The 18895-nt window shown below is 34.0% G+C and overlaps 5 protein-coding genes across 5 annotated transcripts; 3 read left to right on the top strand and 2 right to left on the bottom strand.

Annotated features, from left to right (window-relative positions):
- The first annotated feature begins 2015 nt into the window (after nucleotides 1-2015).
- On the top strand, nucleotides 2016-6342 carry LOC106337695 (transcription factor bHLH129). The gene is made up of 6 exons (XM_013776828.1): nucleotides 2016-2464; nucleotides 4415-4716; nucleotides 5223-5354; nucleotides 5476-5541; nucleotides 5617-5685; nucleotides 6062-6342. Exons 1-6 carry the CDS (start codon nucleotides 2152-2154, stop codon nucleotides 6113-6115), a joined length of 936 nt encoding a protein of 311 aa, XP_013632282.1. The 5' UTR covers nucleotides 2016-2151; the 3' UTR covers nucleotides 6116-6342.
- Nucleotides 6343-7226: 884 nt separating this feature from the next.
- Nucleotides 7227-8576, top strand: LOC106336891 (ras-related protein RABA5c-like). The gene is made up of 2 exons (XM_013775859.1): nucleotides 7227-7698; nucleotides 7987-8576. Exons 1-2 carry the CDS (start codon nucleotides 7368-7370, stop codon nucleotides 8295-8297), a joined length of 642 nt encoding a protein of 213 aa, XP_013631313.1. The 5' UTR covers nucleotides 7227-7367; the 3' UTR covers nucleotides 8298-8576.
- A 782-nt stretch (nucleotides 8577-9358) lies between these two features.
- LOC106339448 (pirin-like protein At2g43120) lies at nucleotides 9359-11148 on the bottom strand. The gene is made up of 7 exons (XM_013778259.1): nucleotides 10906-11148; nucleotides 10733-10782; nucleotides 10593-10631; nucleotides 10455-10483; nucleotides 10248-10310; nucleotides 10057-10157; nucleotides 9359-9969 (listed from the first exon to the last, which is right to left on the bottom strand). Exons 1-7 carry the CDS (start codon nucleotides 11079-11081, stop codon nucleotides 9471-9473), a joined length of 957 nt encoding a protein of 318 aa, XP_013633713.1. The 5' UTR covers nucleotides 11082-11148; the 3' UTR covers nucleotides 9359-9470.
- Nucleotides 11149-14843: 3695 nt separating this feature from the next.
- Nucleotides 14844-17307, bottom strand: LOC106339810 (protein CMSS1). The gene is made up of 5 exons (XM_013778684.1): nucleotides 16995-17307; nucleotides 16733-16928; nucleotides 16586-16658; nucleotides 15262-15425; nucleotides 14844-15161 (listed from the first exon to the last, which is right to left on the bottom strand). Exons 1-5 carry the CDS (start codon nucleotides 17269-17271, stop codon nucleotides 15023-15025), a joined length of 849 nt encoding a protein of 282 aa, XP_013634138.1. The 5' UTR covers nucleotides 17272-17307; the 3' UTR covers nucleotides 14844-15022.
- Nucleotides 17308-17915: 608 nt separating this feature from the next.
- On the top strand, nucleotides 17916-18809 carry LOC106337839. Its single transcript, XM_013776948.1, has one exon. It carries the CDS (start codon nucleotides 17916-17918, stop codon nucleotides 18807-18809), a length of 894 nt encoding a protein of 297 aa, XP_013632402.1.
- The last annotated feature ends 86 nt before the right edge of the window (nucleotides 18810-18895 follow it).

The raw sequence follows: 18895 nt of genomic DNA, 5'->3' as shown, positions 1-18895 counted from the left end.
TATAATCCACCATCAATTCTATATTATTTTCTTCATTTAAAACTTATTTTAAGAGCATATCATTTGAAACTTGTCGATGTTCTTATCTAAACAAATGGTTCTAGCGTATTAATAATAACCCTATAAATAGTGTTCTGGATTCTTCATGTTTAATGTTGTATATACACTAATATATAATTTTTCTAACAAATCCAAGCTATATATGTGTGTGTATATATATATATATATATATCCTGTGTTACTTTCTGTTAATAACCTACTTACCTACAACTCGTGTAAATCAGCATGTATTATTTAATGCAAGTAAAGTATTTTGGCCAAAAGGTATTATATTTGTCATTTAACGTTTTCATGACCTTCGTAGATTGTGACTGTGGAATGAATCGCGCACAGATAATAATGTTGAAATTTTGAATATACGTGAAAAATTAATTTTTATAATTTATCGACTTATCAATATATGACTGACCCTGATGATATTGATGTTAGTGTGATAGTACGGTGTTGTCTAGGCCTGGGCATACAATCCGGAATCCGAAATCGGAACCGAACCCGAAACGAAAAACCTGACCCGTTATTCGACCCGAAATGTAAAAATACCCGAACAGGTTTTGTAGGGTGGTATAAAAAATATCCGAACCCGAACGAGTAATCCAAAAAATTCGAAATTAATAGTCAATATAAATATTTTGAAATATATATAAGTATTTCAATTATTAAATTCAATATTTGTGGTAATATGATATATAATAATAAATATTAAAATTTTAATAAATGGTTTAAGTACCAATTAGTAATAAATAAGTATTTTATAATTTGCTCATTGAAATAAAAAGTCTATTTTCTATAAAGCAATACATATTGTTTACAAATGATGTTTGTTTTCATGCTTGATTTAACATTTTATTGTTATTTTATCAATTTTATGTGTGATGGATTAATTTTTATTTAATTTAGATGTTTTTCTTTATGTTTTGGTTCAAAAATTTTATTTTTTACTTCGGTTATATCCAAATCGAACCAATATAATCCGAATCCGTACGATATATGATTACTTTATGGGTTTTAGGACGCAATACAATTTTGAACCGAATCTGAAGTGTTATTATCCGAACCTGACCTGTACTAATAAAATTTTAGTATGGGACCTAGGAGCGTAAACCTGAAAACCCAAAAAATCCGATCCGAACGCCAACGGTTAAACGCCCAGGCCAAGTGTTGCCAATATTNGGGGGGAACTGTAGTCTATAACTTGAATCTTCTTCGTTACCATTTAGTCATTTACCAAATATAAAACCTAAATCTTCCGGAAGTTATATTTTGATACAATATATTTGATATCAAAATATATCACCGAAATCATGGTTTGCTTGAGGTGACAACATGAAATTAAAGATTTAGTCTTTATTATTTTTGGCGATATTCATACAACCATTGAAAATTGATATTTCTAATATTTATTTTTATGGTTAAATCAACACATTGAATTATTAGATTGAAATAGGACCAATGTAATACAGCAAAAAGAATCAATGCTTATAATGCGACAAAGATTTTAAGACCGTAAAAAATTAATAGAGTTCATAACTTCAACAAAGACCTCTCAAAGAGAATCATTTTCTCAAGCTATTTCATGTGTTATGTGGTTTTATTTTTCATTTTATATGTGTTATTTGTTGTGCTTTCATTATTATGCATGTATTTGTGTAAATTTTTATAATCTAGTTAATAAAATTATGTCGTTAAAAAACCCTAAATCTCTAAGTTACAGCTCCAACCAACATCTTCATAACTTCCATAAATGACTAGTTATAAGAAATATTACAATTAAATGGAATCTAAAGAACGTCAAAACCACCATCTGTCGACCACGTGAGGCGCACGTGCATTGACGGACCGTGAATAAGAGACTCTCTCTTGGTCAAGCGGACAAGCACACCCACTCAGCACACACAACTCACAAGCCTTCTCTCTAACTTGGCCGCCTTTATTTTTAATTCATTACTTAACGATCCCTAACTATATTTAGTAACCCACTTGCATTATAATATTAATAATTAGCTACTCCAAATCTCTCTCTCTTAAAAGACATTTTTCTCTAAGTATCAGATTAACTTTTGTAGGGTTTTTCTTTCCCGGCAAAAACAATTTATGTACCCTCCTCCTTCCTCCTCCAAGTCCACTGTTCCAGACGGCGGAGACGCCAACGACAATGGACATGACTCAGCTGCTGGAGCTACCCGTGATTTCTCCTCCCTCGGCTCTCAAACCCACTATAATCCTCCGCGGCCGCCGCCTCATCAGCGGCAGCAGCACAATCCTAACGTCGTTGGTCTCGGTGATTACTTCCCCGATGATCCATCTAACACTGGATTCGATCCCGGGGCATCTTCTTCCTCTCCATTGTTCCGACACAGAAGCTCTCCGGCTGGATTCTATGACCAACATCTTCCCACTGCCAACGGTAACCTTTTGTGTTTCTTACATTTATAACTCACATACACATAATAACATTATAATAATTTATCATTAGTACTCTTTCGTTAAATTAAATGGTTTAAGTTTTAATTGTTTCATATATGTGTGTATGTTTTTTTTTTCAAGAAAATATGTGTGTATATAAATATATATATTTTTAAAAATGTATACAAAATTAGTGTTTTTTTTTGGAAAAAGTTAGTTTTCTTTTACTTGTACCAATTAGAACTAATATAACAACTTTTAACTAAATTGAACTATACAAAAGTAAACTGACAATTACTTAGATCTAGTATTGCAACAAGATTTTCAAAATATGCGAATAATCTTTAAACATTCGGTTTGAATGGAGTATGATATTTATGTCGCCTGAAGGAGTAGATATTTTATTGACAAACGAGTAGGTATATTAATTAATCTTGCACATAATTTTCACTTCCTTTAATCCAAACCTTTGAATTTATTTCGACGACTTTAATTTGTCAACTAGTTTTCCTCCACATATAAAAGGATACGACTTTTGTTTTCTAATTAATTATCAGATATAATATCGACCACTTAAATGAAAATCGAAATTACATTAGCTATCAAAATATCTACCTATACACTATTTGTTTAGTTGATATGGTTATGGTTATCTAATATCTATCAATAGATTTTGTTCACACATTTCTCTTTCAATTTCTCTATGGAGAAACCATGGTCCATATTATTTGTATATAAATATGCCTTGGCTAAAGCTTATAATACATTAGTTTGAAGTGCTAAATTTATAAAAAAAAATTAAGAACATCAAAATCTTGCAAGTATAATGGATTGGGGACAAATTTTTATTTTCATGCTTTAAACGTCCAACTACATAGGACCGAGCATGAATATATTTACAAAATACATATATACAACTGACATACACTATACATGCACGAATAATTAAACACGTATTTCCAGGAAGTGCAAGTTGTATATTTCGAAAATGCAATTTAATGCAAATAGCATGTATTATAAAACATGCACTTGCCAAAAGTATATGTTAAAAAACGAATCATTGCAAAAAATAAATAAAAGTATAGTCCACTTGGCAATATTATACCCATCCCACTTGCTCTTTTTCTTCTGACAAAGCAGCCATGAGGCCAACCATGCTGACATGGCTTCATCATAGTCACTGTTTCTGTTTTTGGATACGCCTACTTGTCATTATAAATAATTGATTTATTACTGTTTTGTTAGTTGCAGTTTGCAAATAATAATTTATACTACTTTTGTGCAAGTTGATCTTCTGTTCATTGCATCCGTCCGGTTTATTTTTCCACTGTAATCCATGTGCCAGTCCCAAGAAAATTTACCCCCTTGCATTATTATATAGGCATATACGATACATAATGCTCCATCCATTCCTTAAAATTTATATATTCTAGATTTTTCACACGTTTTGATAAAACATATTAAATTTGTATAGTTTTTTATATTTATTTTTTTTCATAATTTTAAGCCAATAAAAATTTAACTAGTGCAATTAAGTTTTTTGAAGTTTACAATTAATTAATAAAATATGTATTAAAAATATAAAAGATGGATATTTTTGAAACAAAATTTTTCTTTAGAATATGTAATTTTAAATAACAGAGGGAGAGGGATTAGTTTGTTTATAATAATATCTGGAATTCAAATAGTGAATTAATTTCTAAGATTCTTTTCATGATTAATCGTTATTCTCTATAAAATATTGGATAAATAAAGAAAATCAAAGTAGAGACAAAGGAAGGGTTCCTCGAGTCTCGAACAAGACCCATTCTCTTCTATTTTGTGCATATATATGCATTTTAAAATCGTACTGGCTATTAAATACTGAGATCATTACAAGTTATAACCCTACGTTACATTACATCTCTTTGTTTCTCTTTGGATCTAAATTTGTTGATGGATGAGCGAACAGGTTTTTCTCTAGGGAGGCCAAACGGAGGATACGGAGGAGGAGAGCGAGGGCCGCCGGGGCTGAAGCCGGAGCTGAGATTCTCCGGCGGGAGTAGTAGTAGTAGTCATCAAGAACGTAACTCTCTACAGCGAATCTCGGAGGTCGAAGCAGCTGCGGCGGCTATAAAAGGTGTCCCATCCACGAGTATGACTTTTGGAAATGATCACAACAATTGGGACAACTCGTCTTCTCATATCAGTTTCACCATTGATGAACCCGGGAAACGGTCCAAGACCACCGATTTTTTCACCTTAGAAACACAGGTATCACTATTATTTTGTGGTTATTTATGTTGTATGAATGTTGAGTACATTAACTTTCTATGCAATAAAGTTCCATAGTTCTTTGAATCTCTAACATAAAGGGGAGAAAATGCATACACCAAAAGTTGAGTGGTTTTGTTATTTGGTGTATTATAGTAAGTCGAAGTTGATAAAAGTTATTATACTGCGTTAAGTGCTTAGTGTAATACATGTAATATGAAATTTATAAATTAGATTAAAATTCATAAGGCCAATTAGCAACAGGATTTCAGTTTGAAAGCAATCCCAGTAGAAAGAAGGTATGTCACAAATTCATGTATGTTGAACGGTTTCTATGTTATACATATAAATGGTTTAGAGAAGATTAAGATTGGTTGTATATTTCTTCACAAGCTATTTCTTTGCTAACAAAATGTTTATTGTGCTAAGTCTATAAAGTTAATTTTGTTTGGATATTATGTAATATTTTTTTATTTTCTTGACATTTTATGGTTATGATTCTTTAGTTTAGTATGCCGCAAACGTCTCTGGAAATGGCGAGAATGGAGAGTATGATGAACATACCAGAGGATTCGGTGCCTTGTAGGACTAGGGCCAAGCGTGGCTGCGCTACTCACCCGCGCAGCATCGCTGAAAGGGTTAGTTGTATTCTATTGTTTTGATATTATTATTACTACAGAAAGAGTAAACATATAATCATACAAGAGAACTGTGTGTGATACCCAAAAACACAATAGTATGATCAAGTTTTATGTATAGGAGAGAAGAACGAGAATAAGCGGAAAGCTGAAGAAGCTACAAGAACTGGTGCCCAATATGGACAAAGTGAGGGATATGGATTAAAAGATTTATTAGAAGATTATATAACTAAAAATATTGATATTCTTTTTGTTTATGCAGCAAACGAGCTATGCGGACATGTTGGATTTGGCTGTTGAGCATATCAAAGGTCTTCAACACCAAGTAGAGGTGCGTCCTTGTGTACATATATATAGTATAGTTTAAGTAACGTATAGACTCCTCTGAATTAAGAATCATGCATAATCGCTCTACGTACACAAACAAATAAATGGTTATGTATATTATATACCGTACGTTCTATCAACGCATTAGTATGTGCATGTTTGAGGACAACCTTAATTAGATTCTGAGGTCCCATGTACACATTCACATGTTATGGTCTTATTGACGTAGTCTATGAAGAGACACTCAGTTGAACTTATGTCCATATCATACAATTGGAAAACGAGATATCAAAACATAGATATAACTTGTACAGTATCACAGACATGTAAATATTTGCTGAGTTAATGTTTATTTCTCTTTGATTATATGTTATGTGTAGTCGCTGGAGAAGGGGATGGAGAGATGCACTTGTGGGGCATGCAAGAAGCGATGATGAAATGATATGATGTGTTTCCAAACATGAAGTATAGAAGAGAAGAAAAGGAGACTAAGGAATCAATTCAACAGCAACAAAAAGATTTTAATTATATACTTGTGATTTTGGAGGTCCAAAGAAAGTGATGGTGGTCTATTAATGAAGTCTGGTTTTGACACATTCTCGAAGTCGTCACCATAGTGACAACTTAAATTAGTTCGATCAATCAAATTTAACCAATAAAACAAAATTCGTTAATTTAGCTTAGAACATAAACTATTATTTGAGGTTTTGATGTGCGTGATATAGTATTCAATCCTTCGTTTTCACCTGTAGTTTCGTTTTTCTTTGCTAACTCAAACATACTAGATAGCTCATTGTATATTAATTAAGGAATCCTATAGTCATTAGGATTACATATAGTTTCGATAAAATTAGGATTATATTGGGAAAATGGCATTAATCGAACCTTGGTCCAGCAGATATAATAAAGATGTCGTTACTACTGTGCTATAAAGCTTCAATTGTTTGCTTAATAGATTAAAAATATATGTAGTTTTTTATCCGTATATCCCAAGGAAAAAAATATTTTTGTTTACAAATTTTATTTGTTACAAATTATAATTGCATTAATAAATTTATGAAGCATATAATGTTATAAACCGCCTCTTGATGAGTTGTATATATAGAGTTGTAGTCTCTTCAATTGAGTAACAAGTTTACAGTTTGTAATATTATCTCTACTTTACATATATAGATTCATAACCGGTTATAACTTAGCTGTTAATCTCTCTCAATAATCTAATCTTAGCCTAACAGGAATACAATTGTCTAACACATCATCGCAACTAGAGCTGCCCTGCTCTATCGAGCCTTAAAACTGGAAGGAAGGGTTGAAGAAACCTTCTATGCATAGATAGAATCTCACAAGTAAAATCCTTAAGGCTCATAATTAAGCTGCCTTGATCACTCTCAAATATATATCACTCATGTAACCCCATAGAGTATTATTATCCAAACACAAGCATCTATAGGCCCAAAACCATTGCAGTTAACTTCTACTTATTACAAGCTTCACATTAGCCTTGGAGGACATGACTATGATGGAAATCTACTTCATGCGCAAAGTGAGACTTAAACATTTATTAGTGCGCCTCATAACCAGCCTACAATAAAGGCAAATCAAATCTCTCTGTCTCTCTCTCCTCTTTCTCTCTCTAAGCGTTATTACAGAGCAGAGAGAGAGTAAAAGAGGAAACGAGTGGAAGACATGTCTGACGACGAGAGATGCGAAGAGTACCTCTTCAAGATCGTCATCATCGGAGACTCCGCCGTCGGCAAATCCAACCTCCTCACCCGCTACGCCCGCAACGAGTTCAACCCCAACTCCAAAGCCACCATCGGCGTCGAGTTCCAGACTCAGAGCATGCTCATCGACAACAAAGAAGTCAAAGCTCAGATTTGGGATACCGCCGGCCAGGAACGCTTCCGCGCCGTCACCTCCGCCTACTACCGCGGCGCCGTCGGAGCCCTCGTCGTCTACGACATCACCCGCACCTCGACGTTCGAGAACGTCGGTCGCTGGCTCGACGAGCTCAACAGTACGTGTTCCCTCCTCCTCTGTTTTTCGATTCAAAGTTTCAATCTTTCGAGTGAGATCTGCAAAGTTTCGATCTTTGAGTGAGATCTGCAAAATTTCGATTGAAAGTTTCAATCTTTGAGTGAGATCTGCAAATCGAGTGTTGCTTTTGATTGAAAGATTCAATTTTTAGAAGAGTCATAGCTATGATGATGATGGTGATGATGATGATGATGATGATGATGATGATGACTTTGATTAAAGTTGAAGTCAAAAGTGTCTTGCTTTGTTTTTTTTTTTTTTGTGGCAGCTCACTCTGATACAACAGTAGCGAAGATGCTAATTGGGAACAAGTGTGATCTCGAGAGCATAAGAGCGGTGAGCGTCGAGGAAGGCAAGAGCCTTGCGGAGTCTCAAGGTTTGTTTTTCATGGAGACATCGGCTTTGGATTCGACCAATGTAAGCACGGCTTTCGAGATGGTTATCCGCGACATCTATAGCAACATCAGCCGGAAGCAGCTCAACTCTGATTCTTACAAGGAGGAAGTAACCGGGAACCGGGTTAGTTTGGTCAAGAACGAGAGTGAAGGGACAAAGACATTTTCTTGCTGTTCGAGGTAATATCTCTCTTGTCCTGAGGGGTTGGTTGGGTTTGGTGCTGTGTTGCCTGGGTATAACTTATAGTTACAGTGAAGACAGAGAGACATTCTTTTTGGTTCTCAATTGAAAGCTAAAGCTAAAGAGAGAAAGGTGTGTGTGTTTTGAGTTTCTTTGTTACAAATACAGAAGAAATGTAAGCAAAATTGGACAAAGAAGTTTTATCAATGTATAAGTTTATACTCTCATTTCTACTTCATGTTCTTTGTAAACTTTGTGAGTGTTAAAAAATCATTTTTGATATTTTCCAATTGCTGTTTCTGTTTTATAATTTAAGTTGTTTCAAAGTATATTGTTTTACAATATACTAACTTGTTTTTACATTTCTATATAACTTTTATATGCTATCGTACATTATAGATTTAATTATATTCTGCAATTTTTTCATAATTTGTCAAGTTATATTGAAAATACTTTTTGCAACAAAAGGAAAAAAATTCGTAGTATTTGCGCTTCAAAAATGTATCTAAATAACTGAAATATCTAAACAAAACGATATGAAGATGTATATCTCATATGTCATTTGGAGAAATGTACGTAGTTCGTGTATTCATTGCTTCCACTCTTTATCCATCCAACCGTAGTTAAATCAACATATTAAAGTTGAATAGAAAAATAATAGACTGTATCTGATGTTAATCATAAGAGTTGAAAGTTTGAAATAGTAGAAAATAATTTTCGATGAAGCAATGTAGTCGGTGTATTCATTGCGTCCACTCGTATCACCATACGTTCAGAAGGCATTAACCGAAGTTGACAACCAAAATTAGTAATAAAAGGTGTTAGAAGTAATGACAATCATGTTAATGTCACTTCAACGTGTTAATACGCGTTTGGTATTTAACAATTGTTTCGTCTCATGTCTATTTCACACTAGAGAAAGTGTGGGATGCTTTCTTCATATGCCTATATTATCATAGCATAAGCGGTTAATTTAAACTAGATTGTGGAAAAACACAATAGTGATCACTACGGTTGGAACTAAAACAAAGTCAGCCTTGGATTAATGGGTTCCCACCCATATATTTAGCAAAAGAAATTGAGTTTAAACTTTATTATTGTTCCATTCAAATCACACATAAGATTAAAATAACAAGTATGAAAATAACAATTAAAACATTGATTATTATGACTCTATCATTGTGACCTCCAATACTTGGCCATTTCGAAGCCATTCTTACCATAGTGATAATCTTCAATGGTCATATCAATCTCAGCTTGAGTATTCATCACGAAAGGACCGTACTGAACCACCGGTTCACCTAATGGTTCTCCAGCAATCAACACAAACCGCAGTTTCTTCGAAGATGACTTGTTCCACACGCTAACACCGTCATTTCCTTGTCCAAACACCACAACGTTGTGTGCTGAAACAGGAGACGCGTTTGATGAGCCGAAAACAGCTCCGCTTTCACCGCTTTCAAGAACGTAAGCAAACGCGTTCCAAGATTCCGGAACTTTTTGGTGGAACTGAGCTCCTGGATCGAGAGTGAAATCGAGGAACATTGTTGGTGTTCTTGTGTAAACAGGGGACTGAATCCCCATTGATTCTCCTGCTATGACTTTGACTTGGACACCGTCTTGTTCTGCTTTTGGTATGTCTGAACTCGACAGTTCTTGGTAGTTTGGTTCTATCCTGTCGGAATCAAAACTAGAGAGTTAATTATCCGGTTTAGAAACTCCTAATAAAAAAATTCTAATTAGCTAGTGAGTTTTGTGTTACATTTTTTTGTTGGATGAAAGATTGATCCAAAGTTGTAGACCTTTGTTGATTTCTTCTTCAGGCATTTCAGAATGAATGATTCCTCTTCCTGCAGTCATCCACTGAAAAATATACATATGTAGAATTTTGTAAGGTCCTTTTTAATTGTTGTTGGATTATGAATGGCTAAACATTTTTTTCTGTTTTTTAACCTGAACATCACCAGCATAGATTGTACCCTTATGGCCTTTGAAATCTTGATGAGTAATTCCTCCCTGGAAAAAAATAAAAAAAAATAAAAAAAAATTGAAGAAGAAGATAATTAGAGAACAATTATTTCATACTCCTATATGGAATAAAACCAATGTTTATTTAGAAAACCTATTAGCGAAAACTAATTAAAATATGTTTTTTTTTACCTCAAGTACGTATGTAACAGTTTCAAAACCTGTTCAACAACATTTTCACACAAAAATGTTAAGAGACGTATTACATAAAACAATTGTTAATATATCCATGTATATGTAAAGTATAAAAGCATAGATGGTTTTACTGACCTCTGTGAGGGTGATCTGGGAATCCAGCTGGAGGCGAAACTGCTCCAAAGAAAAATTATAAAACATAATTAAAAATTAATGATCAATAAATGACTGCTTTTGTTTAATGGATGAAATAAATAAACAAATAAGAAATGTACCGGAGAACTCATCTAGCATCAAGAACGGATCTAGTAACTTCTGCTCACTCCTGAATTTATGCAAAAAAAAAAAAGAAGATTTATAGGACTTAACTGGGAATCATTAACTTTCCTTAAATAAGAAGAAAAATGATTTGCTCAAAAAAAAAAAAGAAGAAAAATGATTAAAGAACCTGGAAATGCCACGTCTAACAACCGCTCCATCGCCTTCTTTCTGAAGCTTAGCGAAGACTTTCTTGATTACAGATCTTGATACGAAGTTTTGTGTAGAAGAAGACGACATAGATTTAATGTTTCTGAATGAAAACAACCCTCCAACAAAATTTGCTCTGTTTAGTGCAGCTCTCATATACTACTTGTGTTCTCTCTCTTTTTTTTTCTTTCTTAGCTTGTGTTCTCGTTGATAGATTGATGAATTTGGGTTGTGTGTTTTGGTATTGTAATTGTGTATGGCTATTTATAGAGTGACGGCTTTGAAATGTTTGTGGGCCCTAATGGGCTTCAAAAAGCGTACACCGCCGCATTGTTTGGAACCATACCGTTGATTGCATTGTGTCATGCTCGCGTCATTATGATCCATGCTCTGACGTCTTATGAGTCTTTGATAAGCTTTTGTATTGTCTATACCAGATCTTTTTTGGGTCAAATGTCTATACAAGTTTTTTTTTTCTTAATTCATATCTTGTTCCCAATTCGGCTTTTGAATTCTATTTTTTAGACAAACGAAATTGATGTTGGATCTTATGTGTTTCAGTTTAAAATGTTTTTAAATTTGTTTTCGTACAATAACGAAATTTTCGTGATGATTTTATTAATAAAAAACTAGATTTTGTTCAAAACTTTCGGTATATATATTGAGTTCCGTTTGCATTTCTGTACAAATTTTTATGTAGATTCAGAAGTACAGAAAGTAAAAAGTTCATTAGTTATAATAGGATGAAAAGTACTAGACTTTAGGCTACCGAATAAGACAACGTAGAGTAACTTTTAAAGTACATTAATTTACTTTAGCCAAAACTCATTTGACAATTTCAGATAATCCCAAAAACTAATACGTTTTTGAAAATATGGATTAACCTCGAAGACCAGTTCAAAAGTTAACGAAATGAAGATGAGCTCTAGACTTCTACTGCCAACGTGGAACTTAGAGACGTGACACGTGTCATTGTTGCATACATAGACACATACGCAACGTTGACGTCATCAAAATTTTGCTGTAAACCGTGTTATGTCTATCTGTATCAAAACTGGGTTCGCATTTAGAAAAATATTGTTGCTAATTTATATTTAATATATGTCAGAAACATATACTCTAAATCAATTCACGTGACTCATGCTTACATCACATATATGCGAATAGGTTGTGTCACTATCGATGTAAATCAATGGAAATGATTTGGTCATCATCAGAATGACTGTTTTTAAACATAACCAGGAACAAAAAGGAAGATAATCGAATTGCTTTACCGTTTTTACATTTGTGGTAAGAAAAACCAACAAAAGTTTTACTGAAAGATCAATAGACACCAAATCTTAAGTGTTTTATCACCTTGTCAAATCTACCACTTAAGTATGAGATTAGTGGTTATCAACTTATCATCTTTTCTTACCTTTCCTATACTGCAAAGTTACATACTTCTCTTTTCTTTTGGACTATATAGTATATATATACTATATATTATCTAGGCAGTTCATTTTTGTTTCATTACATACATTGTTTTTTTGGTAAAACATTACATCCATTGTTCTTAAAACGATTTCAGCGTTCCACATTTATTTAGTATCCTGATTTTTTACTTACTAGGTAAATTTGAACAACATGATCATTTAAATGACCTAGAGGATCAACTGTATATTTAGTCGTTCTATTATGCATTTTAGATGTACCAACTAATTTAGTAAATATTTAAACTATTTTCTTAACCATCGTTGATCGTATAGAAAAACTCATTGGAATCCTGAGGAAAAAAAAAACTCATTCCCATTGAAAATATATTTTTTATAATTACATCATCAAACAACATTTTTATACTATTATTATTTTTACACTGCAGCTTTTTATTTATATTTTAACAGTAGATCATTATTCAAAATAATTGTTTATCTTTTTTGAAAAAATATGTTCTGATGGGTTTTTAATGTGACTATTGGCTATTTACTTATTGTGGCATTCGTGTGTGATCATCTTATATATTAAAACAGAAGTCACAATCTTGATTCATGTGTGATTTTTAAAAAAATAGATCTAATAGACCTATTCCTATAAAGTCATGTTACATTTACTCTCTAATCTTATCATTTAAATTTTGGGTCTATCAGAAAATTTTATTGGGTTATCAATAATTGGATTTAAACAATAGATGATCCATTGGATTTATAGATAGTATAAATTAAATAGATATAATTTAATGTTGTAATACTATACCTCTATATGTTAATTATTTAAATATCTCTCGATGTAAACTTTTAAAATTATAAAGATTTTTAAATAACAAAAATTATATTATCTAACAATGATTAATATTTACTACCTTAAACCAATGAAAACAAATTTTAAACTATATAGTTTATTTTAAAAATTAAACAAAAACTAAATGTTTAATTATTTACTCGATAACATAAATCTATGAAGCGAAAATTTAATTTTTTAAAAACTTTATAAATTTGTGAAATGTTACAATATTTTTGAATATAACAATATAACAATATTTTAATAATCTATATATATATAGTTACGATTTTAATAATGAAATAATAATCCGAAAATATATATAGAAGAAGATACAAATACATGTGAAAATTTGAAACAATCTATTCAATGATAAAAATATACCGTAAGCTTATTATGTTTTAAAAATTGATAGACACATATATTATAATATATACCAATTTAGAATTGAAAACAAAATGTTTATATAAAAATAAATGAAAACAAAAACTTGCGCAGTTGCGCAGTCGGGAACTAGTTAGTTAATTAATCAAGTAGAAATCCAACCGGAAAATGGAGTATATATATCACTTGCAGTTCCTACATAAATATTCAAGCTAATCCAAACAAATGTGACATATATTATGCCTAAGCAATACGTGTGCTTACATAAAATGGTCAGTATTGTAAAGAAACGGACACTAATTATCGACTTCAGAACAGCCAGATATTGCACACTTGCTCGCTTCTGTTTGCTAGTTGGCTACCTAAAAATATGAAAGGGGCCTTCTTCTATATCTAATTTTTAATTGTATTTGTATAATATATAAATGTTCCTTTTAGGTTAAATGAGTGATTAATTAAAGAGGTTTAGAGGTTTTCTATACATGCTATCTTTTTCGAATCGTGACAGAAGCCATTAAATTACGAGTCCCGATTATTTTGTGGTTGTTAAATCATTATCTACAGCTTTATAATGTTATTTTCTAATGAATGTTTTGTAACTGAAGCACGATAATAAGAAGTATGAGGTGTAATCATATAGGATTTGATAGCAAATTAGAATCTAATTAACAAAATGTGTAATTACATGTCCCAAAAGTGTCATCCTCTCGTCATCATACCTTAAAACATTTATCGATAGACATAAGATACGAAAGAAACCAAAGCCACATCCAATTCACAACCACGGTTTGACTATAAATGTATGGTCTTTTCACTATGAAATCATAGAGTTGACAAACAATAATAATCATTAGGATTATAAACCCCATTAATTTTGTTTAGTTGACATATTCAATCTATTATATTTTATTGATAATCCTAATAAAAATTTGGACTAATCATGAAATTTGGGTGTCACAACCAACAAAGTTATCTCAGAACACTGTTCAAGCTTTTAAAGACCAAACCATGAGAAATCTACATTATCTTAAAAGTATGTCATAATGGGATCATTATGCATCATCGTTTTTGTTTAATGGAATGTTCTAAAAGTCAAACATCTAGAAGCTCTATGGGTGGTGAATCCACTATTTTCTGCATTCATGGGATCTCTTCTTCCCCACCATCTATTGGAGAAGCCCACAATCCCAACACACAAACATTTGAGAGATGGTAGTAGATATAAAATATACACACTGTTAATCTAGATATTGTTTTTCTATTGATCCTCTTTTTCAGTGAATCTTTACTTTATGCCAAAAGAACACTAATTAACAGAACATTGTATCTCACAAGCTGTTGTTAAAAGAACACTAATTAACAAAAGATTCACTCACTCTCTGTATAGTAAAAAAACAAATCAAACATAGCAAAACTAGAGCTAAATATATCAAAATTTGAGTAGAATTTGCTATAGCTCAATCCTGGTTTTGTCTCTGTTTCTTATTGTTCTTAAGCTTTGGAGCTGCTGGCATTGGACCATACAGACAGATGCGTAGACTTCCTTCTAGCACTCTCTGGTGGAAGCATGTCTTATACAAATCCCAAAACTCATCTCTGCAAAATTTCAAGATATATTTTTTTTCAGAATTCTAACTCAAAAGTAATAAAGCAAAGTTAGAAGATGATGATGAAAGTAAAGAGTGGAGAAACAAACCTGACTTGGGGCAATGTGAATAAGGAAAATCCCTTGACATCAGTGTGCAAGTCAAGCACAATCATATCTAAACGTGAAAGCCCTAATGCCTCTATGTCGATTAGCTTTTTGATTCTACTCGGTGTGCCGCTACCAATATTGACCCGTTTTTTCAACAGAGTTACCTGCACCGACAATGAATTTATGTTAATATAACAATGACACTGAGAAAATTACAACAGGAAATGAGAACACAAGCAACTATATTGAATAAGATAACATTTCTAAAGAGACTTTCAATAGCCATTGCTTCCAAACACAACCAACAAGAAGAATATGACTTCAAGGCAGCCAATGATGTTAAAGAAAGTAAAAATAGGATCAGACTGACGTGCAAAATAAAAGATTGTTTCCGCGGCAAAGGTGCCATCAACATCTTTCGTTCTTTTTATCATCATATCCCAGAGGTAGAAAAGAAACATTCATAAAAAAAAGAAATGCCAAGAATTAAAATGAAAGGCTATTATGTGAGATTTTTACAATGGATGCAGTGAAATAAAAAAAGAAATAAGAGCTGGGGTCAGACTGACGTGCAAATATTTGGTTCAGCATTGCATATGCCTATGAAATATCGATATCTTATCATCATATCCCAGTCTCTCAACATGAAATAAATATAGAAAAGAGGAATGAACAACATGAATATATTCATTAAGGTTTATGCTACAACAAAAATGATGGGTAAATAATGGGATCAGACTGACGTGCAAATATGTTTGGTTCAGCATTGCATGTGCCTATGACATATCGATATCTTTATCATCATTTCCCAGTCTTTTAACATTAAAGAAATATAAAAAAAGAGGAATGAATAACATGAATATATGCATATGATGCTACAATAACAATGATGGGATCAGACTGACGTGCAAATATGTTTGTTCAGCATTGCATGTGCCTATGACATATTGATATATCTTATCATCACTTCCCAGAGTATCATCAACATGAAGTAATAAAGAAGGGGATGAAACTGCACTAACTCGTTATGTTATCTATAATGGGATCAGACTGACGTGCAAATACATTTTTATCTGCAGAGCATTAGCCTTAGAGATTTCGTATTTTTGTCATCATATCCCAAAATTTCACACAAAAAAAAACAAGAAATATTCATCCACAATAGAAAATAAGAACAATAACAGTGCTCACATCAGTTATAGCAAAAACTATCAAAAACACACATGATTCAGTTCTGTCTGAGATCTATTAACCTATGTTCTCGATATGAATTGCATTAAATACACTTCTCTAACGACAAATTATTGTAAGAACAGAACAGTACCTGTTCCTCAACCTTCAAATGCTTTGAGAAGAGCTTCAAAGCTGGACATTGCTTAGTCAGTGAATTTAAACCCCTACACATATGAGACAAAAAACTACTCTAAGCACCATTGTATTCAATTAAACAATAGCAAATTCACAACGATACCTTAGAAGTTCCAAAGATCTCAGAGCAGAGGAGCTAACAACGAGAACAGCTGGGTTTCCAGGATCAACTTTCCCTTCAATAGCCTCTCCTTCACAAAGAGTCTCTCTCCACGAAGACCCACAACACATCTTTATATGCTCTCCCAAGTTGCTAACATTCTGATCCAACTTCTCAGATAACTCAACTACACACTTGTCTGCAAACAACAAGAACTTTACTTAACCAGTGTGTATAGACATAATAAAAACAATAAAGGGCAAACCTTTAATGGGATCGAGCTCTAAAGCAGAGACCCTGACACCAATGGCGGATTCGAGCTGCTTTAAGAAGAAGGTTAGCTGCTCAGAGCCAGATGCGGGTTGTTGTTCCTCGCCGTCGCTCTGGTCGTTTCTTTCGACGGTGTTGTCATCAAAGGCGGGAGCTTTAGACTTCTTAGTCTTCTTCTTCTTCTTCTTCAAATCTTTCTTCGGTCCCAGTGATGGATTCCGAGCTTTTTTAGGGTTTTTAGCGGCGGAGGGTTTTACCTCTGTGGTTGACATGTTTGTTTGAGTATATGCAGACAGTGTCGAAGAGTAGCGGCGTTATAAAGAGTTCAACTTTAGGTTTAGCTCTCTGTCTTGTTTTTGAAACCGGTCGCTTAACGGTGGTTTGTTTGAATACCTATTTGTTAAACCGGTCAAGACACGATAACCGATAACAAACCAAATTGTTCAAATTACTAGAATAACCGGTTCCCATTAGAAATCTATGCTGATACAATTAACTGTCTTCAAATCTAATACTAACCAATTTTTATGGAGAGCGAAAAGGGCGTTTCTAGGGTTTTGGGTGGCTGCGAGCACGATACGGCCATGGATGATTTCGTGGACCAAGGGCGTCCTCCGGGGGATCCTCCGGACATGACGGGCTCGTGGGTGAGGAAGGTTACAGGCTCGAGCGCTGGAGGGATGCCAAATCCGGAGGAGCTGATTGACGATGCGTTTGTTTCAGAAAGAGTCAGGCTGGAACTTCCGAATGGAGAAGAGGGGGAACCGGTGATCATGATTGAACAAGAGGTTCTAGAAGTCATGAACGGCTGTGGAAACACTGCATGATTGTTAAAGTTCTGGGGCGAGTTACTTCCATCGCGGTATTGACCCGGAAGCTTCGTGAGATGTGGAAGCCAAAGGGCTCGATGTGCGTAATGGACCTCCCGCGACAATACTTTATGATCAGGTTCGGAGAAGAAGATGAGTATTTGGCGGCGCTTGCAGGGGGGCCTTGGAGAGTGTTCGGGAGTTACCTTGTGGTACAAGCATGGACACCATCCTTCGATCCCATAAATGATGATATCGTAACGACCCCTGTGTGGATACGGTTGGCAAATATCCCTATCAATTTCTATCACAAATCCATCTTGATGGGAATCGCTAAGGGGCTAGGAAAACCGGTCAAAGTGGATTTAACGACGTTAAACTTCGAAAGGGCAAGATTCGCCAGGATTTGCGTTGAGGTGAACCTGAGAAAACCTTTGAAGGGCTTGATAGTGATAAACGGAGACAGATACTTTGTATCATATGAAGGTCTATCGCAAATCTGTTCTAGCTGTGGGATGTTTGGCCACTTGGTGCATAAGTGTCCGAATGTAATCCAAGAGCGAACGGCCATTGACAGGACCTCTAAAGTTCAGAGAACCAATCCGGCGGAAGCACCTCAGGGTTCTAATTGTAACTCAGGTCAAGCACGCCAGGAGGAGGACGGGTTTACGCTGGTACGTCATTCCGGTAGGAGAGGGGAAAGTTCGAGGAGTAAGATGGCGACAGGGAACCAGAGAGAGAGTTCCGGCCGAAACCTCCGGGAGATCCCTCGAATTAAGGAAACATCGAATATTATGGTTTCAAACAATTTTGGAAGGTTGATGGAAGATTTGGAATCTCCGGAGATAAGGCAAGAAGTGGTTGGTCAAGATGAGAATAAGGAGAATGAGATTATTCAGGGAAATGCGAATATTCAGATTCAGAAAAATCAAACGAAGAGTGTGAATCGCGAATCAGGAGTGAGTTTGCGGGAAATTCAAACGGGAGCCGACCCAAAGTAAACCCACCGATAATAAAGAAGCAAATAGGAGGACATAAAGGCCCGGAAAACAAAAACACAAGGCCCAAATCAGTCTCGAAGTCAAAG

Source organism: Brassica oleracea, chromosome C4 (assembly GCF_000695525.1).
Source record: "Brassica oleracea var. oleracea cultivar TO1000 chromosome C4, BOL, whole genome shotgun sequence".
Classification (NCBI taxonomy): Eukaryota; Viridiplantae; Streptophyta; class Magnoliopsida; order Brassicales; family Brassicaceae; genus Brassica; species Brassica oleracea.
Note: the sequence above shows the minus strand (reverse complement) of the source record. Positions and strands in the feature narration are given on the sequence as shown.

What these genes read in the sequence shown, in the direction of transcription:
- LOC106337695 (XM_013776828.1), top strand. Translation starts at nt 2,152, where the DNA reads ATGTACCCTCCTCCTTCCTCCTCCAAGTCCACTGTTCCAGACGGCGGA. An exon ending in TTTTCACCTTAGAAACACAG is followed by an intron (nt 4,717 to 5,222) that starts GTATCACTATTA and finishes ATGATTCTTTAG; the next exon opens with TTTAGTATGCCGCAAACGTC. An exon ending in CGCGCAGCATCGCTGAAAGG is followed by an intron (nt 5,355 to 5,475) that starts GTTAGTTGTATT and finishes TTTTATGTATAG; the next exon opens with GAGAGAAGAACGAGAATAAG.
- LOC106337839 (XM_013776948.1), top strand. Translation starts at nt 17,916, where the DNA reads ATGGACCTCCCGCGACAATACTTTATGATCAGGTTCGGAGAAGAAGAT.
- LOC106339448 (XM_013778259.1), bottom strand. Translation starts at nt 11,081, where the DNA reads ATGAGAGCTGCACTAAACAGAGCAAATTTTGTTGGAGGGTTGTTTTCA. An exon ending in GATGCTAGATGAGTTCTCCG is followed by an intron (nt 10,632 to 10,732) that starts GTACATTTCTTA and finishes TCTTTGGAGCAG; the next exon opens with TTTCGCCTCCAGCTGGATTC. An exon ending in TCTATGCTGGTGATGTTCAG is followed by an intron (nt 10,158 to 10,247) that starts GTTAAAAAACAG and finishes TATATTTTTCAG; the next exon opens with TGGATGACTGCAGGAAGAGG.
- LOC106336891 (XM_013775859.1), top strand. Translation starts at nt 7,368, where the DNA reads ATGTCTGACGACGAGAGATGCGAAGAGTACCTCTTCAAGATCGTCATC. An exon ending in CTGGCTCGACGAGCTCAACA is followed by an intron (nt 7,699 to 7,986) that starts GTACGTGTTCCC and finishes TTTTTGTGGCAG; the next exon opens with CTCACTCTGATACAACAGTA.
- LOC106339810 (XM_013778684.1), bottom strand. Translation starts at nt 17,271, where the DNA reads ATGTCAACCACAGAGGTAAAACCCTCCGCCGCTAAAAACCCTAAAAAA. An exon ending in AGAGCTCGATCCCATTAAAG is followed by an intron (nt 16,929 to 16,994) that starts GTTTGCCCTTTA and finishes TGTTGTTTGCAG; the next exon opens with ACAAGTGTGTAGTTGAGTTA. An exon ending in ATTTGAAGGTTGAGGAACAG is followed by an intron (nt 15,426 to 16,585) that starts GTACTGTTCTGT and finishes TTGTCGGTGCAG; the next exon opens with GTAACTCTGTTGAAAAAACG.